The following is a 26,786-nucleotide window of genomic DNA, read 5'->3' as shown; positions in this document are numbered from 1 at the left end:
ATTGAAGGAATATTTTTTATTTTTAAAAAATATTTTTTTTATCTTTTCTTTTGTTCAGGAAACATACAGTACGGTTACATAGTTTTATATTTTACAAAGTTAGACTTAACTCTAATGGACCAGGGAAGTTTCCACATTATATAATAATTATGTGTAAGGTTATCATAAATTAAATGCGTTATCATAAATTTGTAAAAGTAATTAAAAGGTATGAATTAAAATAAAGAATGAAATACATGCTGAGGTGTAAAAAAAAAAACATTTTTAAAAAGGAAAAACATAAAAAAAACACATACATATTTTATGGGATTCAAAGAAACAATGAGAAGAATCTTTAAATGAAATATAAGACAGTAAATTTAAGTAAATTTAAAAAACATCTTCAAAATTAATGACACATTATAGTAAGAGCAGCAATAAGCAGAACGACAAATGTTACACAGTGTTTAAAGTGGTCACTTAATCCAAACACTAGCAAAATGGTTTATCAATGCCCTTGTACGGTCTTTTCTTTCTTTAATAATTGGATGGGGAGGAGCCTGTAATAATAATACTAAGCCTTTAGAAACTTTACAAAAACTAATTATTAAAATTATACTTCATAAAAATTCAACTTCTCCCTCCAACCAATTATCTCAGGAAGCTGAACTTTTAAAGCTACTAGAAATCTATTGCCAGCAATGTCTAAAGAAATTTATGATGCGCGAACATTTACTTTCTAAAATTTTCAATATATTTATTCATTTTTATTTTACACTTTATATACATATCCAATTTATATACATATAAGGGCGGGTATATTGCCGCAAGACTATTTTTTTCCTACCTACCCAAACCGTTCAGTTTGAGAAAGTTACAAGTACATGGACATATTCTAGGTAATTATGTAGAACATAATAATCTATACGAGTATTTATGAAAATTTGGTTCCATATGTTTGTGGCCGCAAATCTCGGAAAGTAATCGATGGATTGATTCAATTTTTTTACAGATGATTTTATCAGAAAAGTGTTTCTACTCGTAAATATTCAGAAGTTTCAACGGAAATGGGACATTCTGTGCGTTTTAAATAGACGCATAATTTGTCATAGTTCTACAGTGTTGTCATTTTATTAATTTAAGCCAAAGTTACGATTTTCATTCCTTACATTCTACAGCATAGTCCCAGCAACGCAAATTAAGATATTAAATTAAGCAATGTGTTTTCTCGGTAAATGTATAGTGGCTTGACTATTTTATTTACTGCCCTTAAAATTCATATCAGACAAAGTCACAATAAATCGTGACCGGGTTCCGCTAGATTTATAAAGAAAATAAAACAAAAATTAACTAAAAATTTACACTAAACTAGATCTAGTCCAAGATATAATATTTTGCTTGAAATCCCTTTAAGTAAATCCATACTCGGACAAAAACACTCATTTTTAATAGCTCCAAAACGGTTCAATGCGTTTCGCAAGGAAATAATACAGATTATTTTTTAAAATTTGTTTGGAGTTTTTGATGTTGAAATAATAGATAAAAAGCAGATATAAATACCTTATTTTTTAAATGAATAGCAAATTCTTTCATTATAATTTTCTCGTTTTTATTGACAAAATTTTTTTGTTTTAATACTCGTATAAGCACTTACTTTTAATTTTTTGACATTTATCGTATTCTTCCAGTATCATTTTCAAAAATTTAAGATAAAATATATACCACAGGCCACGCCTTTGTGGAATTTTTTGTGTGTTTATTTCATAGTGTTTTTCGTGTTTGTACGTATTGTAAAATGCAAAGAGAAAAATATAATTTCTTAATGCAGCCAATGATAAGAGTCATAAGCCCTGCAGACAATTAAAAAAAATAAAATAAAGAAGAATACATTGTTAACTAATTTGTTCTAATTTATGTATTGCTGTATCATCTTGTTCTCTTCATTTGGGATAAAACAGACATAACTTACGTAAACGCAAAATTTTATTTTAAAACTAACTGACCCGACAGGCGTTGTCCTGCCCGAACGTTGTCATGCCTTGGAAAAAGGCTTTTAATGGATAAGTAGGTACCTAGGTACTTGTTTGTGATTAAATTACAAAACTAAAAATTGTTAATATTTAAATATTGAATTTAAATAGGTACTTGTTTATGGTTGAATTCCAAAACATAAAATATTTTTTTTTCAAATATGGCATTCTTTTTGCAAACGTCAAATTCCGGCCTTCTCACCAACAAAGGGGTGTACTTATGTAGGAATACGATTTTAAAAAATGTTTTGAATTTAATGTTATTTGAGTATTACCAAAAATCCAGCAAAAATAAATAAATCTGTAGAAATTGTAAGGAATTTAAGAAAATAGTCTGATTGAGATACACAAAAAACAAATGCTGTTTGTAAACATTCAAAAACATTTTTTTTTTATTTACAAAAAAACATTTTTCAATTTTTTTGTAAATGCGTTCTCCTCGAATGTAATCCTGGTAGATCGAAGAATAAAACATTTATGCTCCTTACTCTTTTTTTACATATTAGATTGAAGATTTTAATATCTACGAACACGCACAGCGCAAATATCTATATTCCTCTGAAAACCGCACGTAAATCGGTTAAGCCGTTTAGGAGGAGTTCAGTGACATCACACGTACAGAAAAAGTATATATATAAAGATGTCTCCGTTCCATTTTATTCAATCGTAGATTACTCAAAGAAACTTAAAATTAAGTATTTCTAAAGCTCTTAAAACATTTCCCCGAAAACCGTTCAATTTTATAAAATCGAAACAAAGAAGTTTCAATGGTTTTGATTTTAAGTACGAACTGGTTTTGTATCTCTAGCACCAAATTTAGATTATCTCTAACTGTCTGATTATACTCAGTCAAACAAGAACGAGCCTTGACACATTTTATCGAAATCTTATTAAAATCTCGACATCTCAATTGATGAAATTCGATTGTTATAAGAAATTGAAATATTTAAACGATAACAAAGATACGAAATAATATAATTTAGGAAGGTTCTTTTGTGCTACGACGAAAACATAATTTGCCTTGAATAATGTATTACATATTTCCGGTTCCATATAATAAATGTGAATTAGGATGTGAAAGGGAAATCTAAGCATTTTACTTTGATTTCAACTTGCCACTCTGTTGCATGAATTATTACTTTTGAATATTAAAAAATCAATGAAACATTTGTTAAAAATGGGTTACATACACTATACAATTTTTTTTTGGTCTATGGAATTATTACGCGGAAGATAAAAAAAACATGACAATGAGGAAGTTCAGTGGTTTTTTTAATATTTTTTGAATAAACTCAAAATATTGCTGAACGTTTTTAATGCTAATAAGTAATTGATTACTGTATGGAGTTTTTCTACTGACATTTATTGGTGGAACTGCATTTTTAATAATAATAATAAAAATACGTAAATAGTTTTATTCCGCTTTTATTTATAAATTTTTACCAGTGACAGGGTTTGTCTGTCTGACAGTCCAGTCTGACGACGTCGGTCACGACGAAACCCGGTCACAAGTAAAAATTTATAAATAAAAGTGAAATAAAATCATATACGTATTTTTATAATTATAATCAATTGATTACAGTTTTTTTAATATTTTTTTGACTGTCTTAGAACAGGGTTAATAACCCTAGTTGGACATTCATAGGAACTTTGAATAAATTTTCATTTTGTGTATGTAATATAATATGATAATAAAATAAATAATAAATGACCCATTTTTACTTTATTTCTGTTCTATTTATAATTTCAGTATTTTATTAGACGACGTAAAAGATGCATTTTGTTTTTCTTATATCAGAAGTTACGATGTTTTCCTTGTGTATGCACCAGTTAACTAATTAACTTAGTATTTGTTATTAAAGTTTAAGTCGGGCAAGATAGGGTCGAGTACATAACCAAGTTTTACTTCTGGAAATTCCTTTATGTATACATATATTATTTACCCACGTATAAATTATTATTATTTGTTTGGAAGGCTGAAAAGGGTACCCAGTAAATATAAGGAATATTTGATAAAGGGAAACTTAAATAAACAATACAAATAATTGTTTACTGTATATTGCATAATATGTAAGTTTGTATAAATATTTTAGTAAAATAATGAACGCGGTTAAAGTTTAATTTTAATCTGAAAGGCAGTTCAAAGTTGTGAGTATACAAAGTATATGAATATTTTGTCTTTTTTAAATTTGTTGCAACAGAGAGGTGAAACATTTTTGAGAAGGGAATATGGGAGTATAGGCATTTACAGGGCTTATGACCTGTCGTTGGCTGGTTTAAGTGGCAACTTTACACACCGTGTAACATTCACTATTCTGCCTATGTTTTAACATCCACATTACCTCGACTCTTCCATCTGTTGATCATAAGCCCTTTAAATACCTAGACTCCCATATTCCGTTCTCAAAAACGTATTCCCTCTCTGTTGGAACAAATTTAAATATGAACACCTCCCTAGGGAGAAAATCCAGCCAGTCTGCAAGTTTTTGGACATACTCAAAACATTTTGAAATATTTTGTCATTTATGGCAGTATTCTATTAATTTTTAAAGGAAAAATCACGTTGATAATCTACACAACAATGACCCACCGTAATTTTAGTTTTGTTTTTGGCCAATTTTATTTATTTATTATTAAAATATAATAATAAAAGTATATTTTTATTTCAGGACTCACCAAGTCAATTTATATAGCTTGTCGGTGAAGATCTTTTACATGAAAACATAATATGATCACACTACATAATTGTATAATAATATTTACTACTAACTTAACTATAAGGAGCGAAAAAATGTATTAATATGTATTTTTTTTAAAGACGATATTTAAAAAAAGTGTTAAAAAAGCAAAAAATAAGTAACCCATATCGTAATTATGAGATAAAAAATAAACACGAAATCGGAATACCAATATTTAAAACAGAAGAGTGTACATAATTAATAGGCGTAAACCCCTTTTTTTCAAAAAAAATTTTTTTTGTATCTAATTCTATTTCCATTTCCATATCCTAATAATAATAAAATGAGTTTTGGCCGCAGTTTTAATATCGGTAGAAACTTGACCGAAATTTTAGCTCAGCCGAAACCTGCTGTTGGGATAAGCTCGGCTGTACTCGGGTTCATATATTCATATTCATATCCATATTTGTATTTTAAAAAACACAATTACAGATATTCGATTTTTGTCAATTCAAATAAGTTATTGTTTTACCATTGTCTAATATAAAAATAAAAAGCTGTTCTGATTTTGTGATTTTGCAACTATATTTAGTGGTTCTAAAATCTTTCATATTTATATATTTTTTAAATTTAAAAAAAATATTTTTTTATTTTTTCATAAAAACAAAACACACCATGGAATGTATACAGTGGTAACAATATGTCGGTAGAAATATATACATTAAATGTATCTCGATTACATTATCAGTATAATTTTTATTATAACATAACAATATTGACTCTTAAGTACTAGTTTTAGTCACAAAAAATTTGGTGTATCCGTTTTATTATTGTACATGTTAGTGAGGGTGAGTATATATGTGTATGGGTGTGTGAGTATTGTATGTATGCGAGAGTGTGTAGTGTATTCACTTATTATTAAGTGGACTTATTGAACAATATATTGTAATTTCTTTTATAGTTATAAAATTAAAGTTCCTTTAGTGAACATTGAAGAGCTGTTGCATGTAACATGCATTGTTTTACACACCCAGAAGTCGTACAAATGTAAGTAGTTATTGCAGAAAGCAGTCAGTCTACAATTTGGAAAAAAATAGAAATTGGTGTTATCGGGTGCAGTAAGGTCCATTTTATGGTCTGTCGATAACAGCTAGGCCACTTTCATACAAAAAAAACTGTATTAATCACCCTCTGAAAATAGTGTCGATCACAAAAACGGCATTTCTCAATTTGTAGAAAACACTCAAGACACTATAAAAATCTTACTGTACTTTAAAATCATTAAAACCAGTAAATACGTAATTAAATTTTTGTTTGTAAAATAGTAAAAAAACTAATGTATTCAACGTTTAACATTTTCGTCAAAAGTAGAAAACATTCCAGCAGTCGTGTAGATTTGATTATTCACTCTTTTCACAAACTTGCTATTACCTCAGTTTCACTTTTCTATGGCTGGCTGCTTTCTGCATGATTACGTTCAAATGCAAGTCAGAATTCACCCATTTGTAAGCCAATTCGCTTTCTGAATACGGCTTCTGCAGATTATGTTAAACATCCAGTAAAGCAATGCAGATTACAATTTGTCAAATAAATAAATAAGCTATATGAATAAGATAACGACAACCAAAAAGCGCTAAAAATAAACAAATTTACTCATTAAATTTATGCCTTTTATTTTAATGTGTATTTTATTTAACGATTATTAAAATGAGCTTGCAATGTTTAATAATGAATGATGAAGAACATTATAGAGAAGGTAATATAGAAGGCATCTACAGGGCTTATGACCTGTCATTAGCTAATTTTAAGTAAATACTTAAATAATTTTAATCATGTAAATAGTTCGCGTATAATTGATTTGTTTATAACACTGTTTATATTTTACTATTCTGTATTCCATTACCAATAAATTTAGTTTAAAAACATTAGTAATAAAATGGCCTAAAAGTTATTCAGTATGCCCTTGGTAGTAAATAAAGCTATTTCTCTATAATTAATGGTTTGACTTTGTATTGTTCCAGTAATGTGTGGAGTTGGCGTCGAGATGACGGTTTATCATCACCCAGCGGGGATTTATATATTGTAAGTTATTAATTATAAATTATAAATTACGCACGTGCAAAGCTCACAATTCAATTAAAGAGATTACTAAAACAGTCGAGTTAATAACAGCTGACACACAAGCGATTGATTGCGTAAAAGTAACAACATTTTCATAGTTGTAGATGATTAAAATAGCAATGTTGGTGTTAAACAAAAACATTTAACACATCAGCAGAGATGGAAAACATTTTAGAGAAGGGAATATGAAAGTCTAGGCATTTACAGGGCTTATGACCTGTCGTTGGCTGGCTAAAGTGGTCACTTTACACTCTGTGTAACATTAACCATTTGGCCTATGTTTGAACATCCATATTTTTTCAATTCTTCCATCTGTTGATTTTAGTGATAGTTTCTCTCAAATGTTCTCCATCTCTGTTGTAATGTGTTAATCTTAATGATTCTTTCTAGGGGGTGAAACCCAGTTTTTTGTCCACAAACATTTGGACGAACTCAAAATATTGTTTAAAAACTTGTAAATTTAATTTACTGTACAAAAGATGGATTTGTTTTTTTTAGTGAATCGACAATAGCCGAGAAAGACGTTAATGAATATTTTTTTTGTTGTTATCTATTTATTAAAAATAATTAACAAAATTCTATCGACAAATTATTATTTAATTAAAATAAAAACACTTTGTTTTTAACTACTTAATATTTTTGTAATTACCCACCAGTTTTAAAACAAAACACGTTAACATATCAACGTTTAATTTAGTAAGTTAATAAAAATAAAATATCAGGTGATTTTAAACTAAATAAATTAAATTATGTAACAAATAACCACAAAGTAAGAGCTTTATTTATTTATTTAATCTTAAATTATTACATTTTTGGTGTTTTTAAGTATAAACTAAGGTCGCTTTTTTACAAATGAAGAAGACAGGAGGACACATAAAAAAACTACAAGAAATTAGTCAATAACGTATTCTGCTTCATTATTTTGCTACAAATTAGTCAATAATTCATAGCGTTTTCACAGTACACTGCGCAAATATTGCAAACAGCTTTGGTAACTTTGTTCCTCGGTTGAAAATATTTACTTTCGTCTAATTGACATTCCATTTTGAAGGTTTATAATCAAATAAAATAATATATGTAACGTAAAAGCAAACACAATACCTTGAAGCGAAGAAAATTTTCTTTCGAATGGCGTACCCATAGTCTGTACTTTTTTTTTGTGCTCATTTTCAAATAAATAAAAAAAACGGCCGCAACTTATGTAAACACCAAATACAAAATATTTTTTTTTTTGCACCCTTACAGGCCAGGAGGCCCAATTACAGTGATGAATTATAGCACAAAACACCCAGGATACAGAAAAATACATTTAGTTTTTGTATTCTATTCGGGAATAGAACCTGGAACCTTCTGTGCGTGGGTCAAGTATCCTAGCCTGGCTACGGAGGTCACCTTGTTTATTTTTATTTATTTATTTATATTATATACGCTCGATGGGCCTTTTTATGGACACACAGGGAATGAAAACCATAGTTAGTTCTATGGTTATCGGTATGAAAGAGTAAGTTCTTTCTGAGGTTTCTAGTTAATATATTTATACATTATCATATGTCCGAATATTAACTTGCGTCAATCTAAATAATCAGAAAACTCATGGAGCAACCACAATAAACAATTAATTAATTTGTTCGCCACATATTTTTTAATCACAGATAAAAACAATGTGTCTTTTTTATTTTCTTATATCTATTGGCGGATTTTCTAGTAGTTATTTTTTATTTTCACATCTTATTTGATGGTTACTTCATAATTTTGCAGTGAATTCTTTGTTTTATTACTTTAATATATTATACATATTATAGTATTTCCGATGTACAAATATTCAAACATATTTTTATGTGTAAGAATTCTGTGTTCTGAGATAATTAGCATATTAATGGTTCTAAATATTTTAACTGCCACTTTTATAACGACCCGTGACACCAAATTGAAATTTGCTTACTCTATATTAAGTTTACATTTTTCTTAAAATAAAATACATATTATTTATTTTATTATGATTTAAACTTTATGAACGTTTTCGCTCATGCGTCTATCTATTATAAATGCTGTAGATTTGTTTTTTAACGTTATTAACATAAACATATTTAATATCATGTTTGTTTATAGTTTTAAAATAGAATTAATAGATAGATGTTTGAATATTTAAAAAAATATTTTGTGTATTCCGCCTCGGTTTGTTGATATATCTCATTTTTATTTTTATTTTTTCTTTTCAGAATAGGATCCATAGTGGTGTTCTTCCTAGAAATAATGTGGGTTATAACATTGTTCATCGAATTATGTACAAAGTAAGTAAAATTTAAAAATTGGCTTATTTTATGTATTTATTTATACGTGCATTTAGATATATTTTAATGAGACAAAATGGAACAAAAAACACTGTTAAAATTTGCTTGTTCTAGGAATCGACCCCATATTATTTGCTCAAATTATGGTTAATAGAAAAAAGTTTTTTTTATTAGTGATAGTTTCTAATTTTTCATAGTGTAATATGTAATGTTTTTCAAGTAAAATTATTGTTAATGTAGGTTATGTATGAATAATCGATGCAATTTATAAGAACCTGCTGACGAGTTTTATGTATGCAACTCAGCAGGTCTTTAATTTAAGACTATTTTGTAAATATTTTTGAAAAATAATAAATAAAATATTAAAAATACAGAGGGTTTGGCAAGCCAAAAAGTATTTTACAAGAAACTTTTTTTAGTAGTGCTAATTTTAAAAAGTCTCAGATAAATAAATTTCTTAAAGCCTCCGTCATGATGATTTTCATGTAAAATAAACAATATTATGTAATCGCCTTTGCTTCGCTAACTACATAATTATATGTCGTAAGTAGACTTTGCATTAAATTATTTTATGTTCATTATTTTAAAGAGTGGTTAATGAAATTGTTATAATAATTAAAAGTATGACACAATGAGTAAGTTTGGTGCAACGGGAAATAAGATTTAAAAAATCATTTTCTTGCACGTTGTAAAAATTAAAACATTTTATTGTACGGCTCCATTTAAAAATATCAGAAACAAAAACACAAAAACCAATTGATTGTCGTTCCTAAAAATGCATCCGATCATATCAAACAATGTCGCAGAATCCCCGCAAGCCAGCGATTCGAAAATAAACGTCAGTTAAACCCATGTTTTTTTCTTCTTGTCAGTTATGTTTCACCCTTAAGATGTGTTATTTGATCATTCATTGACCAAAGCTCATGACGTAGCGGGCGCGGATGGCATAATTTTAAAGTTTCGGTGGGGATTTTCAAAATCACAAAACTTAAAAAAAACCATAGCGACAAAAATACGATACTTATTTTTTTGGCTTAGTATTAGACTATCAAAGTCTATATAAAAACTGATGTTCCTAATTTTTCACTTTTTGTTACCATAATAGTTTTTTTTGACTCGACATTTTTTCAAATATCTTTTTTATGTATACTATAAATCTTCATTTCATGATTCCATCTCGACCTCCCTATTCGTTACCCGCCATCCATCATAATATTTCTCAGTCCGTTTTCAGGAAAGCTGTCTTTTTACCACGTAGAAGTGTATCCAACCCTCTAACGTTGTAGAACGCCATTGTTAGTGATGTCAAAAGCAATCGGTCGAGAATTTTCGAGGCGCGATGTGGCGTCAGGGTGGGCACTTCACAGCCCCTGTAAATAGACCTACTAACAATTTCTGTCCCATAAATTTTCCCGGGCGCGTTCCATAAACAATTTTGGTAATTCGGTATTTTTCCCAACATATTTGAGACATAAACCATATGATTCGAAGCTAAACAAAACACACCCTCGCTAACCCAAAGTTTATTTTTTCCCTTGAATAAAACTATTATATCTATTATTTTTATTAATAGCTTCGTTTATGTTTTTTTTTTATAAAATGAGTAGAAGCAAGCTGGTGGTCGCCTAATTTTTCACATTGATTATTGTTTCAGATAATTTTTAAAAATATAATTAAAAGTTTGACGAGTGCCGTGGCGCAGTTTGTTAGACGGCCTAAAGCCAGTTTAGTTAAAAGAAAATATTTTTTCTTTCTCAATTGGTTTGGGTAACTAACTTTCTTCCAGATTTTCCCTTACCCATCTGCTGACAAGCCTATAAAAAAGAAACTTAGCGGATTATTCCAGAAAAAAATAAAAAATTTAATCGCAATGGTGGAGAAAAGTTTTTTGTATATTTTGTAATTAATTTTTGTTTTTTAATTTAAAAAAAATATTTGCTGTCTTATGATTTCATATCAATTTTGGGGCCATTATCAACGAGTTATAATGTATAAACTATTAGAAAATAGGAATACAATTGGATTAGAGCGGGGTTTGAACCTCAGACCTTTGATCAGCGAGTCCGCGACCTGGCCATGGGAACATAAAACAGAATAACTTTTAAAAGTTTTTGTCTACGCCCTTGATTTTTTTATTTTTTTAGGCTCAAAATAAATTTTATAAAAGGTGTAGCCTATGCACAGAGAATTTTCTATTTATTTTAAGATTGGATTATTTTAGATTTTTAAAAATACATTTTTTTTTCATGGGGTTTACATAATGTTATAGGCTTTTTTACACAACAAAATAATTTCTTTTATTGTGTTTTGGTAATGAGATGACCACATTATGAGCGCAAAATAGGCAAACACGGTAAACCTTGGGTGTAACTACTGGCATATCTTAATTTTAAAGGTGTGGGTCAGTGCTATAAGCTCCTGACGTCACTGCAACCAGTGAAGATCTGTTCTGACTGGGCCCCGTGACTAGTTCTCGCCCTCCAAGCCCAGGGTCTCGATTATAATAGGAAGATAAAGACGCCATACCTTCACCTTGATGGTATAGTTGAAGATAAATTCCCTCTTACGATTACAAAGATATACTACTGACTTCACTCCCCCCCCCCTTCAAGTTTTGGGGAGGTACATCGATATGAAACAAAGGGAAGCGTACGTTACGGTACACATACCTGCGCTCTAAACTGATAAAGCTTCAGTATGACGTCATAGCCGAAGACAAAAGTCTCCCGACCGACTATTAAGATATACTACCGATACCTTCCACCATCAAATTTTGATGTAAGTACATCGGTTTATACCGACGGGTTTAAAACCCCTCGATACGTTTATCTGCGCATTAAAAGTGTCTAAATATTTGCTCCACCGAGCAATTTTTCCTTTAATTATGATTTATTAATTTTTTATATCGTTTTGAGGTTAGCACTTTTTTTATAAAAAGCCTATTAAAAATTTGAGAGAGAAATAAGAAAAATTTAAAGTCGAATTAAATTCCGACATACCTGTCAGTTTAATGAAACAAACGCATGGATGCAAAAATAATGTCGCTAGGTTATGTCCTATTAAAATATAAGAGTATCTAGGCGTTAGAAAGTAACCGTTAGTGTAAAAAAATAATTTAGTTATTATATTTTTTCCATCTGTTTTACTATTTTTCTGAGAGAACGTATCGAGAGTGGGGCTTTTAATTGCTCAGTACTACATCAGTAGATAAATGCAGATCATCGTTAAGTACATCGTTTTGGCTATGGTTAAAAGCCATAATAAAAACATATTTAAGTGATCTTTTTTTGCTTAAATTAGGATTTATTGTAGTTTATAATCGCTCTGAAGTAGGCACTTTCGATCACAGAAGCCTATTCAAAATATACTTTAAATAAGAACTATTTTAAATGTTAATGACGTAAAGAACGCGGACTGATTGTTTGCGGTCATTTATTGGCTTGTTTCTATCATATGATGTCCATATGACAAGTAGGTAGAACATACCGAGGTAAGATACAGATAGTAGAGAAGGTCAGTATACCGTCTATATATACAGATGAAGATAGCGTTCATAATCGAGGCACAGGTCTTTTAAGAGCCTGGGTATTGTCTTATTGTTTTAATTTCCCCCTCCAAGCCCAGATCAGTAATGTATCGAGCTGTTAAATAGGGGACAAGAGCTTTGACATCCTCAGGTTTTACCAGTACCCCGAGAATGAGGCTTATTTAATGATGTAAAGCATCACATTCACATATATGTATAGGTGTTTCCCCATTCGCACTGCAGAACCCACATCTAGAAGTTACGGAAAGGTTCATTCTAGCAAGGTGTTTGTGCTGGCATATAGTTAAGTATTAAACCATAGAATTAAGAGTAGTCCAGAAGGAGCGTAGAATCATATTTAAATACATCGGACTGTGTCCGAAAATTTCCCCACTATGCCCCACTTTTACCGCGCGCATTCGTGATGTCGCCAGGTAAAGTTGCACGATGGGAAAAAATATAATCACAGCACAAATGAAAGGTAAAAAAAAAAGCAATCTGTTAATTTCTCTCATATTTTATTGTGCACGCGGAAATATTGATTGACACAACAGAGTAGATAAGTAAAAGGTCATTTCTTTCTTTCTTTCTTTCTTTCTTATTTTTCTTTCTTATTTTTTTGCACCACAACAGGCCAGGAGGCTACATCACAGAACACCCAGGCTTGAGAAAAATCGCATTTTTAAATTTTTGTGCTCTCACCGGGAATCGAACCCGAAACCTTCCGTGTGTGAGTCAAGCGTCTTGACCACTGCACCACGGAGGCCGCCTAATATTGAGTAATTGAAATTATGAACTTTGAACTTAAAATTTAAACTTAAAATATAAAACAAATTTTATTTGACATAAAATGGATATTTTTATATGGTGTTAAATAATATTTGATGTTTTAAAAATAATATCGGTCAAATATCCACCACAGAGTTGTTTAATTGGAGGTCCAATTTCATTAGTTTTCTCATTATATAAGCAAAGTAGGGTAAAAAAAATAAATTAACCTGGCAACACTCACGAAATGTTCATTTTGATTTTTTCGACAATCTGACAGATGGAAAAATAATTCAATTTTTAAGTAATGTTTTTGGTACTTACACATTCATTTGCTTACTACACATGAAATGTGATGGCATCCTGTTTTTTTAAAAATCCCAGCAGTATTTCTACACTTTAAAAGAACACAACACGGCATAGTTGAATTCAAATCAGGAGTTCCGTACTGAGCGACGTCTACAAAGAAACTAAAGGGTCCAAACGTAAAACTACTCATTTATGAGTTGTTTAGTCACCTTCTGTTTGATGCTCGTATGTGGTTTCTGGACTATTCTTAATTCAATTTATTAACTATTAAAAAAAATATGCATACTAGAAAAATAAGTAAAACTTCCTATTATTAACCAACTATTATTTCTAAATGTAATACACAGAAAATCATACCTAAATATGTGACAAAATGCTAAAAGTTGCCTTAACTGTAGACAGAATAATTAAGTCTTACGTAATATAAAGAATGTTTTAAAACCAATATAAAAATGTATTTGTTCTGTCCTTTGCATTCTTCTTTTTCATACAAATTTGTAAGGCGTGAACTGAAAAAACAATTATTTTCAGTCGAACTCAAACTTACATAGTCTTTAAAAAATATTTAGTCTAAGATAAATATCGTAGCCGAATAGATGTTTCGTCGCTTGAGGTATTGTTTATACATCTACCTAAGAAAAACGTACTTTTGTGCATCGTTAGCCTACTGCCTCTTCTTAGTATCTACTATAAGCCATTAAGTAATGTTCACTTGTTTTTTTTGTGAATTTAATGAATTTTCTAATGATAATATATAAAATCATAATTGTTTAAAACCATTATTCAAGCAAATCGAATACCATTAATATAATTTTTTTCTTATTTTAAAATTTCCTTTTACGAACATCATTAATAAAATATGGCCTAATTTGTTATTCAAGGGCTGAACATTGTTTACTTTTTTGTAAAATAAATATTTCCAACACTTTTTTCCAATTAAATTTAAGGCGTTAAACATTTGTTTATTTTTACACCCACTCAATTGATTTTTCCAGCGTTATCAATTTATCAAAGTGATTTAACGTGTCAAATATTTTATCGAGAAGATCAAATAAAAGGGAAGTATTTAAAAGCTTTTCCTATTTATGTATTACGAATTGGTTTTGAAATACATGGAAATTTTACGTAATACAATTTTATTCTCAATTTTTGTTTTATCGTGTATTGAGCTCATAATAAATGTTTCAAATCCATATTCACATTCAGGTTAATGTTACCACTGACATTCTTCATTTGAAAAGTTGACAAATCGCGACCTAGCGCCGTGTATAGAAATTGATATAATATCAATATTGCAATAAAAATGTTAATAAAAACAAATAAAACATTAAAACACTAAAACACCACTATTGGGATAAGGTCCGTTGGAATATTGACCCGATTTTATGCAAATTAATATGCTGATTATGTTTGTCATGACTCGATAAATATGTTTTTTTTTTACTGGGAGCTTTAGAGATTGCTGAATGTATTCGTTGGGAGGCTATCGGAGTGAAAAAGAGAACAATTTCTCTGAAGATCTTTTTTTTATCAACTTTTGTCATCACCCTCCGTTGGAAGGTATTGCATTTCATGCAAGGATCTGCACATGACTCCCCCTTCTAGCTGATTTTGTTCGTAGTTTGCTTAAATTTAATTCTATAATATAGGCTCTTAATTATAATATTTATACAACGCGGATTGAATCGGTGTAACGTAATTTTTTAAAATTGTTAATATTTAGAATTGGATCAAATACTTTCATATTTAACTATTATGATCGTCTGGAGTACTTTCATATCTTCAGTTTAGAATGCAGAAGGATTTTTGCTGGTTTTATCTTCTTGTACAAATTAATCTCTAAGTGTTTAGATGCCCATGATATCCTTGCTCAGATAAACCTTAATGTACCACGCCGTAACTTGCGTACCAATGCTGTATTTGCTATGGGAAATTATAAAACCAAAATCGAATTCTTTTCTCGTCTGTAAAAGATCCTCAGAACACTGAAAAGAATCTCATAAAACGATACTGTCGATGTTTTCCTACAGCAAAGGCAAGCATTTAAGAAGCAAGCAGTGTTGTCACTCCTGACTCGCGATGACACACTTGCCATATCCACCTAAATTATGCCATAATTATACATTTTGTTAATTTAAATTAATTTTATGGTTAAGATTAAGTCTTATTATATTTATATATATATTTATATAAATATATACTCTTAAGCCTGTTGATTGGCTAAAAAAGTCATTAACATTATTTCTATTGGACTGATGCAAAATTATGTTTCCAATATCTGACCATTTTTATTTAGATTATTAGTTTAATTTTGTATTCTTGTTATTACTATTTATTCATATAGTATATATAGCTTTACAGCAGGTATTTATTTATCAAGTGAAGCTGCCAGGAATATTTCCTTGTAATTTTTCATATCAAGCACTTATTTTTATTTCATTATTTTTTGTACTGTAAGTTTTCCACTTTGTTTTACATTCCGTGCTCATATTTAAATTTAAAAAAAAAATCGAGCACAACGTATGTTAACAACCAATATTATTTATTTTTTTTGCCAATAAACGCCGTATTTCAGTACTGAAAATGTTTGCAGTCAAAACGAGTACACGCTGGCTCTGCGCTGCTGGGACGCCGTGGCGTGCCGCGCGGGCTGGCGGCGCTGCCCGGCGTACGCGGCCGGCGCGCTGTGCCTGGCGCTGTGGCCGCGCTGGCTGTGGCTGGCGCGCGCGGCCGGCGGCATGCTGCTGGCGCTGGCCGCGCTGCACGCCGCGCTGGCGCTCGCCGCGCCGCCGCGCCGCGCGCTGCTGCCCGACCAGCACCACCACCTGGTGGCGGACACGAGCGATTGCGGCACGGACAGGTATAGGCATTGACCCTATTTTTATATATTTTTTAAAATATATTATAAAGTAATGACTCGGAGGAGAAGACCCGTGCTAAGGCAGACTAACATATATGTTTATTTATATATCTCCATATACATACACATACACTTGTGCACCCTTTATAAACATTCATACACATACACACATATATGCACATACATACCCACATTATTGGAGCACATAGGGGAATTTGCTTATGTGTGCCCTACTTCAAAGTTTAAAGTTACTGTAACATTAGTATCATTTTGCTTCTTTGAAAATAAACAGAAACAATTAATACTAAACTAGGTACCACCAGAATACACACTACATAAACACCACATCTTATACACATCACTCCATACACCTCAATCCACGCACTACATTTCATACTCACAACAATAAAAACACAATCACTAGTAAATTCACACAAAGCACAAATTCTTCTTACATCTTGTTGTACTGTTAGATAGTTGTTTCATATATTGTGTTGTGTACGTAATTGGTGCTGTGTTAGGTTTATTTTTTGTTCGTAATATTGTCTAGATTTATATTAACATAGCACTGTGTGCACAACATGAAATTTTAACAAATAAACAAATATACATGCATTTACACATTCATATACACATACCCACATGCAAATACATACACACATACATACACATATACATACACAAACATACACATATATATACAAATATATAAACATATATATATATACATATATATATATATATACATGCGCATATATATGTATGTTTGTGTATGTAAATGTGGATGTTCAAACAAAGGCTAAATCGTGAATGTCACATAGTGTGTGAAGTGGCAGCTTAAACCAGCCAATGACAGATCATAAGCCCTGTAAATGCCTAGACTTCCATATTCCCTTCCCAAAAATGTTTTCTTTCTCTGTTGCAACAGAGTTCTAAATAACTCACGAAAATCAAGTTATGGTCGAGAGGGCTTTGATTCGTGAGTCCGTAACACTATCTACGGGACCGCAACCCATAAATAAAACAAACTGTATTTTGAGTTTATCCGACTTTTTGTAAAAAAGAACTGGATTATTTTATTAATACTAGTTATCAATACGAATATATTACAAATAACTTCACAAAGATGAGCAGATATATGAATTGAAGAAATATAGATGTTCAAACATAGGCAAAATGATTAATCTTACACAGAGTGTAAAGTGACCACCTAAACCAGCCAATGACAGATCATAAAGATCATATATAATACCACTTTTGGACAAACGGATTTTGAGTATTATTAAATTAAAATCTATAATCGACTTCCACTATCTATTGAAACAATTAGTATCGAGAAAATGTTCAAAAAGGCCATAAAAAAATGGATAGTGGAGCTAGGTAAAATAGATTGTCAAACCAATATTAAATCAACTGTTCCACAAATGTAAAGTTTATGTTCAGTTTTTGTTCATTCATTGTGCGTTTTGTAATATAAATAATATGTATGTACATAAATTAATTATAAAAATAAATTCGTAGTGTTTAAACTGTCTGAACATTTTGTTAATTATCTCTGTTGATTAAGTCTTCTTTGTTTATTCTAAAATGTAAAAATATTTTTAAAAAGTAAATTGTTTAGTGTCCTCGGCACGGGTAACCCCAGTGAGGTCACATTATTTTTCTTAATAATTATAGTTTATAATGGGAAAAATATGAATAAATAAAATAAATTAATAAAGAAGTCCTGTAAATGCCTTGACTTCTATACTTCCTTGTACAAAATGTTCCTTATCTATGTTGATATATCAATAAATTCAATTCTACGAAAATTGAATGTAATAGAATCTAACCAAATTTAATTGAATAAAATCATATAACCGATCAAAGGTTCAAGATTCGAATCTTCCTCTACCACCGCAATTTGATTAGCATTAGAGTACAACTCGTTAAAAGTGGCACTGAAATCGAAATATTTTGGTAAAACAAAATAAAAATGATACACGCAAACAAATACATACATAACAGGTACGACCTCTCTTTTTCTTACGCAATAAGGATGTGTGACCTCACACATTTGGTGACGAATTTTTTAGTAGAATTGAATACAACTTCTACTTCCAATTTTTATTTCTGTTTGGGACATAATAATTAATTGTAGTTCAAAAGTAGGAAATTCAAGTACCCACCTACTTATTTCATGATATTTTCCTTCAACTTGAGAAATGACACTTGTGGAGTGACGCGACGGAAAATTCAAGGCAAATGAAACATAACGTAGATACTTTCAAAGACTCGAGTAATTTATATATTTTTTTTATTTAGTTGTCTTTTTTTCGCAGGTGAAAGCCTACGTTTTGGTTGCAATAGTATGGGCAAAGTAAAAACAAATCAGATCCATGACCGATGACGTATAATTGAATAGACGAGTTACTACCAAGTAATAAATGGCAATGTAATTGGTTAGTTGTCTGCGAGGGTAATTGCCTTCCTTGCATTCATTCTGCAACTATCTTTCGCCGAGGTCAGATGTGACGCTACGCTTCTGCATAAGAACGCCAATGCAAGAATTTATGAAAATAATAAAACGGAAAAAAATGATATCAAGACTCTGGGCAGCCTTTGGTAAACTCGAAGTTCCAATAAACTTTTTTGAAAAAGTCTTCGACACATGTATCCTTCCGGTGATAAAATATGAGCTGAAAATTATGACATTAACTTTCAACACAATATATATAAATTAAAATGCACACTGCGGTCTATGGAACGACAAATGTGTCTGAGGGACAAAATTACAAATAAAGAAATCAGGCGCCGAACCAAAGTCACCTACATAGCAGACCGTATCGCTAAATTAATATGATGGGCGGGTCACGTTGCGAGACAGAGAAACGAGAGATGGACACTTGCTCTAAAATGGAGACCGTAGGAAAACAAGACACATAGGGCGATCCTAAAAAAGAAGGGTAGATGATGTGATTCGAGTCGTGGAAAAAATTCGAGAAAGCACACGATAGAAAAGAAAAAATATATATTAGAAGAGGCTATATCCAGTAGTGAAGAGATGGCAATGAAATAAGAAAATTATTCAACATGGAAAATAAAAAAATTTAGTGCTTCAAATATGATTTAATTAAGCTTACATTAAATGGGTCAATAAAACTTGTATTACACCAGATGAACAGACTTGGTTACAGAAGCGACTGGCGTCCCTTTTCACGAGGCTTCCAGAAGCACTGAAGATAGAAACGGATGGAGACGGATCGTAACGACGTATTTCCCTCCTGCCAACGTGACCACGACTGCTTTGCCACGAGGAAACGACTTTGAACATGAATCAGAAAACAGTACTAGATCTCGCGCAAGCTCTTATGCCGTTTCTTGTACAATAATTATTTTGGAAAATCTTTAGTCACGTTATTTTCTGTTTTACACGGGGTAGTTTCTGGGATTTAAATTGGTGCTTGAGCTTGCGCAGTACGTACGTAAATGTTTTCGGTGCCATTACAGATAACAAACAGCTGACAAAACTATCTTGTGCAACACGACTACTGACAACTAACATTCTGCGATCAACAATCATAATAATATATTGATGTTTTTTCTTGATAAAACTCCATAGTTAATGATGAAGATAAAATTATTAATAAAACTTCTTGGTTTTTTTTTTTTTTTTTTTTAAAAAAAAAGAAATATTTGCGTTCTTATGATTTACCCAAATATTTAATTTTGAGGGCCATTTTCAACGAGTTGTAAATAACTCACTATTAGAAAATGGAATCAAGTTGGGGTAGAGTGGGATTCGAACCACGGACCTTTGGTCTGTGAGTCCGAGACACTAGCCACGGGACCACAACCCGATTAGTTTCACTTTTATTTCATTTTGACCAACGAATGCTTTCGCCTAAGAAGGCATCATTAAGACTGGTAAATTGTTTACAACATATAATATAATTTTATCAAAATCATCAACAATCATACATGTTTTTCACGTCGATTAAAAGTCCTTAGCCAGCACTCATTCATAACAAATTTTAATCTCTTCGGTATTTACCGACAAGTGCAGCCGTTGTAATAGATACACTAGTATCTAAAATAACATAGATCGTGAACTTTGTTGGAGGGACGCAGAGTGGAATGCTCTGGCAAAAAATACCTGGGGAACCCCATACGAAGGAACTGATAAAAGAATACTCGCAAAGTTTTGCTTTTGACCTAATAAAGCTCAGCCGAAATCAAGTGAGGGTTATCACTAGAGCCCGCCCAGGGCACTGCAGATTGAACAACCACCTTGCTAGAATGAACCTTTCCGAAACTTTTAGATGTAGGTTCTGCAGTGCAGAGGAGGAAACACGTATACACATTCTATGTTGATGTAATGTTTTAAATCATAAAAAGAGCCTCTGGTTAAACCTGAGGATGTTAAAGAGCTCGCCCCCTACCTAATAGCCCGATACTTTACGGATCTTGGCTTGGAGAAGACGATTGAGCAAAATGTAAACTCTCGCCTTTCACACAGTAGCCAGGCTCTTTATAAACCTGGGCTTGGAGGGCGAGAACTATTCACGGAAACATTTCATAATAGATCTTCACAGGTCGCGATGACGTCAGGAGCTCACATAGCACTGACCCCCATCACTAAGAATAAGAAGAAGAGCCTTGTTGGAAATCAGTATTTTCAGAAAAAACAGGCTAGTATGAAGTGATATAAATAAAACCGAGGATTAATAAAGAGATACAAGCAACAACAAATATGCGTTGATGATTGACAGTATCATAGGCGTTAAATCTCGGTTTAAATATTTTTTGAAAAATAGGAGGTGTTTTATATTTTTTTGAATTTGATCACAGATTTTACCCAATTTGTTAACTACATGACAATATTCATTAGGTAAAATTTTGCACGAGATCTTGTACCATTTTCTGATCCACTGTTTGTTCATTTTTTTAAACAATATATAATTTGACTAAATTTTAAAATACATTTTCACAATATTAAAGTACATGAATAATCACACGGACAGCAAGTATCGTATTGTGACAAGTTACACAAAACTATACTCGATTAATTTGAGATGAAGTTAGTAAGAGAATAACGCGTGTTTATTATACGACAGTGCTTATTATATACTTGTATATATTTGTTTATTATCTAATAAAATAAAATATAAAGCACAGACAACATTTCAATATTTCATTTATACATTTACACTCTGAATAAATTATGCAAATTGCGTTCTTTCAAAATTCGTTGTAAAATCGTTTTTGCGATGTATTTAAGGAATAATATTGTAATCAGGTCACGTGAATCCACTTAAATTTTTATAGCAACGTCAGTTTTTAAGACGCAAATTCAACATTTTAAGACGTTGAAAAAAATGAAATAAATTTCAAGAAAATAAAGCAAACGTCTATACAAGTGCGTTCATGTGTAGGTGCGTGGATGGCTCGGGTAGTTCATTAGGTATTTTTATTTATTACCAATGATTACCTCTATGGAAAACGCAAATGTTAACAATAATTTTGACTAACGAGCGCTTTCGCCTAAGTAGGCATCTTCCACCAGTCTTGAAGATGCCTACATAGGCGAAAGCGCTCATTGGTCAAAATAAATAAAAGTAAAACTTAACAAAGAAGTTTCCTTGATAAGTTTATTTATAATTTTATCATAATTATTTTTAAAAAATCGTTCTTAATATTAATGTAATCAACAATACATTTAATATTAAATCATTATAATGAAATGACGTATGAACCACAGCATTGAAAAACTTTAACAAAAAAATAAAATAAAAGAATTGTATGTAACTCAAAGATAAGAAAAATAATCAGGGACAAGATAAATTTTAACAGTAGAAATTACAGGGCGTTTTTGGAAAATTACAATTTAAGGATGGTCCAGCTGTATAACACAAATAAATAAATGGATGTTTTTATTCTAGCTAGCCTCGGTTTGAATCCTACTTTAGTCCCATAAGAACCTTGTGGGTTCCAAAAGAATCCAGTCTTTCACAAGATTTAAAGTTAATTATGTCCATTCGATCTAATCCTATTCGGTAAAGAGTTCACTTCTACCTGAATTCAATTAAGTACGCCTTTACTTCTAGATTTTTTTATTTCTACACACCGTTGGTAAGGATTACAAAGAACACCTTTGGCCAGCTTTATCAGTTGAAAAATAACGTTTTTATTTATATACAGGTTTCACTAAGGAAATTGGTCGTCTGTTGTAATCAAAAGCTGTACTAACCCAATGCATTACAGTATAATTGTAGAATCGACATAAAATTACACTATTGCAGCATTAATTTTTGGTATTTATATTATAAAAGTTTATATGAAGCATTTTTTCAAAAAATGCATGAGTACTTTTAGTTAGGTAGCGTGTGACTATTATACAGCCCTCATAATCAAAAAGGAAGCTTTTCAACACAATTAATTAAATATGAGATAATTGTTCTATAAGGAATTTCCAACCATTTCATTTAAAACAAAAAGCAGTCAAAAAAACATTTTTGTATGAAAACCGATAAAGTAACACAGTATCTAGAGATTCATAAGCAAAAACACAGTGTAGATGTTACACAAACAGATTTTATACTTAGCAACAATTGAACGTAGTTATACAGAAAGCAGCCAGCCATAGAAAAGTGAAACTGATATAATAGCACATTTGCAAAAATAGTGAATAATCAAATCTACACAACAGTTAGAATGTTTTTGACTTTGACAAATAATAAACAATTATAACATTAGTTTTTTAAAAAATATTATTAATAAGAATCGAATTACGTACTTACCAGTTTTAATAACTTTTCAAGTACCGTAAGATTTTTCTAGTGCTTTGGGTGTTTTTTGCAAATTGAGAAATGCCATTTTTGTGATCGGCACTATTTTTAAAATGTTATAATCACAGTTTATTGTATGAAAGCGGCCTGGCTGTTTTGAATAAAACTTAGAATTGACCTTGCTGCACCCGATAACACCAATATCTCATTTTTTCAAAATTGTGGTCTGGCTGCTTTCTGCATAACTACGTTCAATTGACATACTGTGTTTTTACTTATGATTATTTACAGATTTTTTAAATTTGCATAGAGTTAATAAATAATAAAAAGTGCTAAAGTCCTATATCACAATATATTATTTTTGCGGATTACTGCCTTTTTGCTTATGAAGATATAAGGATATTTCGCTTTTTAGTAATAATAAGTTTATAAATACTTAAAAACGCAATATCTCAAAATATGAATTTTGCAAACAGCTGCCTTTTTGCTTGTGAAAGCAGTTTACACGCCGCGTCGTTGCTCCGCTAATACAGACAAAGAAAATATATAAAAAAATAATTCACTATATATGAACGTTCCTAACTTCATTACTTTGATACACTTGTCTCATGCGTTCGATTATCTTTTGATACTAAATTTCTTAGATTTTCATGGCAGTTTTTTTATTTTTTTAAATTTTAATTAGATTTTTTTGTTTTTTTTTTACAATCAACATAAGAGGTAAAACAGAGTATTCAAAAAATAAAGGATAATTTCATAGCAATAATATACATATTAATAGTAAAAATAGTAAATAAAAAAATCTCACAAAGCCGTGGCTTGTTCGTAGGTTTGCAAGAAAATGTCAATGAATTTTTGCTCCTATACTAAATAGACAGTTGTAATTTTTGTGTAAAATAAGAATGAGAAAGTAAATATTCCTTATTATTGAAGGGCAACAAAATATATCAAAGAAAAAAAGAGTTCATATAATTGAAGTTATTTAGATCTAAATTTGTTAAAAAAGGGAGGGAAAACATTTTTGTGTAGGGAATACAGAAGTCTAGGCATTGACCTTAGCTTATGAGTTGGCTGATTTAAGTGGTCACTTTACACACTGTGTAACATGTTTGAACATCCAAATTTCTTTAACTCTTTTGTCTATCATGTTTTGTGAAGTAAAAGAGCTGAAACCTCTATCATGAGGGTCAGATTCATCCGGCTGAACAGATTTACCTACTAAGAAACGCGTAAAAACATTTTTTTACACAATTTTCCACACGATAAAGGCTTCATCTCTTTTACTTCACAAAAGTCAACAGATGGAAGAGTCGAATAAATGTAGATGTTCAAACATGTTACGCAGTGTATAAAATGGCCACTTAATAGGACACTTAATGGGGTCTAGAATTTAAACCGTCCATGCGCTCAGAAGCTGCAAGACTTATTGTTATCTAACTTCTAAATTTATAAATTGGCTTTTTATTTCGTTTTTAAAATATAACTTAAACTCTTAACTTCATTGTCAAATAAACATTTTAAAAATAAAAATGTAAATAGGGGCTAGATTTCTTATTGTCCATGCGCTTTGTAGCTGCAAGACGTTCTGTTATCTAGCTCATATATATCATAATTGTAATATATCATAATTGGAGACGAAGAACTAGAATACCAACCGTAAATGCGCTCTGTAGCTGCAAGACGTGTTGGGATATTTATTTATTGTACAGCGCCCTTGAGGTGATTTTTACAAAAATGGCGCTATATAAATTATCCAAACATTATTATTATTATTATTATTATTAAGATGCATAGTAGATTTTTTTGGTTTATTGGGATGATGGACGCTTTTTAGCGATCCAAAACGTTGGAAATGAGTACGAATAACTTACGGCATAAAATCATATTAAAGTACCTACATTCCATGAAAATATTAAATAAACTTTGCTTATGTGTGGGTTACAGAATGTTTTCAAATAAAATATTCTAGTGTTTTTACTATTACTTGGTTTACCGACGGGCGCCAACACATTAATATAGGTTTATTGAACGTTCGAACGCATTGTACTGATACATTTAAAAAATATATATATATATATATATCGATGGTAGAAAGGAAAAAGTTCCTAAGCGACACGGAGCCAACTTTACAGAAGAGCCAATGACAGTTTTTTTAAAGAATAAAAAATATCTTTTTTTTAAAAATTATGTAGGAATCACGCCAAAATAATAGGTAAATATGTACATATTTTTCCATCAATAAAAAAAACAACAAAAAAAACTTTTATTAGCTCTTCTGAAAATCAGCTACACGTCGCTTAGGAAATTTTCCCTTTCCAGTGTCGATATGTATTTGTGATATAACAGTTTTCCTAAATATTTCATGTTTTGAGCCATTTTCAACGAGTTGTAAATCACTGATAGACAAAACAAGTTGATTCGGGTAAAGCGGGGGTACGAACCTCGAAGCTCTGATTTGAGAGTTCGCGGCACTACCACGAGACCGCAAACCGGCTCGTTTTCATTTATCAACTCTTCCTGTTATATTCCTTTCACACGTGCCACGAATGCCCGACTAAACATATTTTGTTTTGTTTTGTTCTAGATACGATGACTTGACAGAAGTAATGGACGATTCGTTCCCCGCCGCAATTAACAACTCAAATACAAATCGTAACAATGCAACAGTGTCGCCAACTGTCAAGGAACAGGACGCCATAATTGAAATATGACCCAAGCAAAATGGCGGACCACAAAGGGCGCCAAGAGGAGAAAACGAATTGCGGAAAGGTGACGTCATCATAGAAGAAGACGAAAATCCACGAGATTCAGACGAAAACGGTATAAAAAAGATCCCGGTAGATTCGGGGCACTGGAGTGAAGAGGACGAATTCGGATTCTCTTAAATAAAACGTGTCTTAAGAGTTTTAGTACCCCTTTTTCTTTGTTGTAAATATTAGGATTAAAAATAATAATTTGGAATTCTCTTTAGCTAATCTTGTTATATAAAATCAGTAATAAGATAAAACTATAACTTTATATTTGTTTGATGTATTTATTCATAATTAATACGTTTATTAGTTGTTTTGTATAAATAATATTTAAAGCGTAATTAAAATAAGAAGCATGAGATAATAAAATGGTTAAAAATACTAATGCATGTATCAATTTAATTTTGGAAAATAAATTTATTACACAAAAATAAACACACGTTTTTCTTTTAGAAAACCATTCATGTATTTAATACATATTTTGTAAATAAAAATAATCCGGTAAGCAGGTACCCAAATATTTCATTTATTATAAGTTGTCGTAAGCGTCTTTATAAGTACATAAATGGTAACTAATTTAAGTTAAACTTGAATTATATTGGTCAAAAATTGATGCAATATCTTGTTCAATATCTGACCCAATTAATATTGTGTCGGGTGAGATCTGTTGTCAATTCAGAAAAATTAGAACACGTTCTATTTTTGGA

General features: G+C 30.9%; 1 protein-coding gene across 11 annotated transcripts in view; it reads left to right on the top strand.

Annotated features, from left to right (window-relative positions):
• The window catches only part of LOC148281053 (uncharacterized), a 91,878-nt gene extending 65,364 nt beyond the window's left edge, over window positions 1–26,514 (top strand). For 9 of the 11 annotated variants that reach the window (XM_088227393.1, XM_088227398.1, XM_088227396.1 and 6 more), the window contains exons 3-6: window positions 6,709–6,769; window positions 9,028–9,099; window positions 16,296–16,562; window positions 25,914–26,514. In XM_088227393.1, coding sequence (XP_088083519.1) covers window positions 6,709–6,769; window positions 9,028–9,099; window positions 16,296–16,562; window positions 25,914–26,040 — 527 coding nt within the window. In that variant the 3' untranslated portion in view covers window positions 26,041–26,514. Of the gene's footprint in view, window positions 1–6,708; window positions 6,770–9,027; window positions 9,100–16,295; window positions 16,563–25,913 lie in introns of those variants that run through there. The other 2 variants (XM_088227400.1, XM_088227401.1) reach the window with 2 other exon arrangements.
• The last annotated feature ends 272 nt before the right edge of the window (window positions 26,515–26,786 follow it).

This window comes from Micrasema longulum, unplaced genomic scaffold (assembly GCF_059751315.1).
Source record: "Micrasema longulum isolate JH-2025_06_02 unplaced genomic scaffold, ASM5975131v1 h1tg000501l, whole genome shotgun sequence".
NCBI lineage: Eukaryota > Metazoa > Arthropoda > Insecta > Trichoptera > Brachycentridae > Micrasema > Micrasema longulum.
The sequence above is the reverse complement of the archived record's forward strand: the minus strand, read 5'-3'. Positions and strand labels throughout refer to the sequence as shown.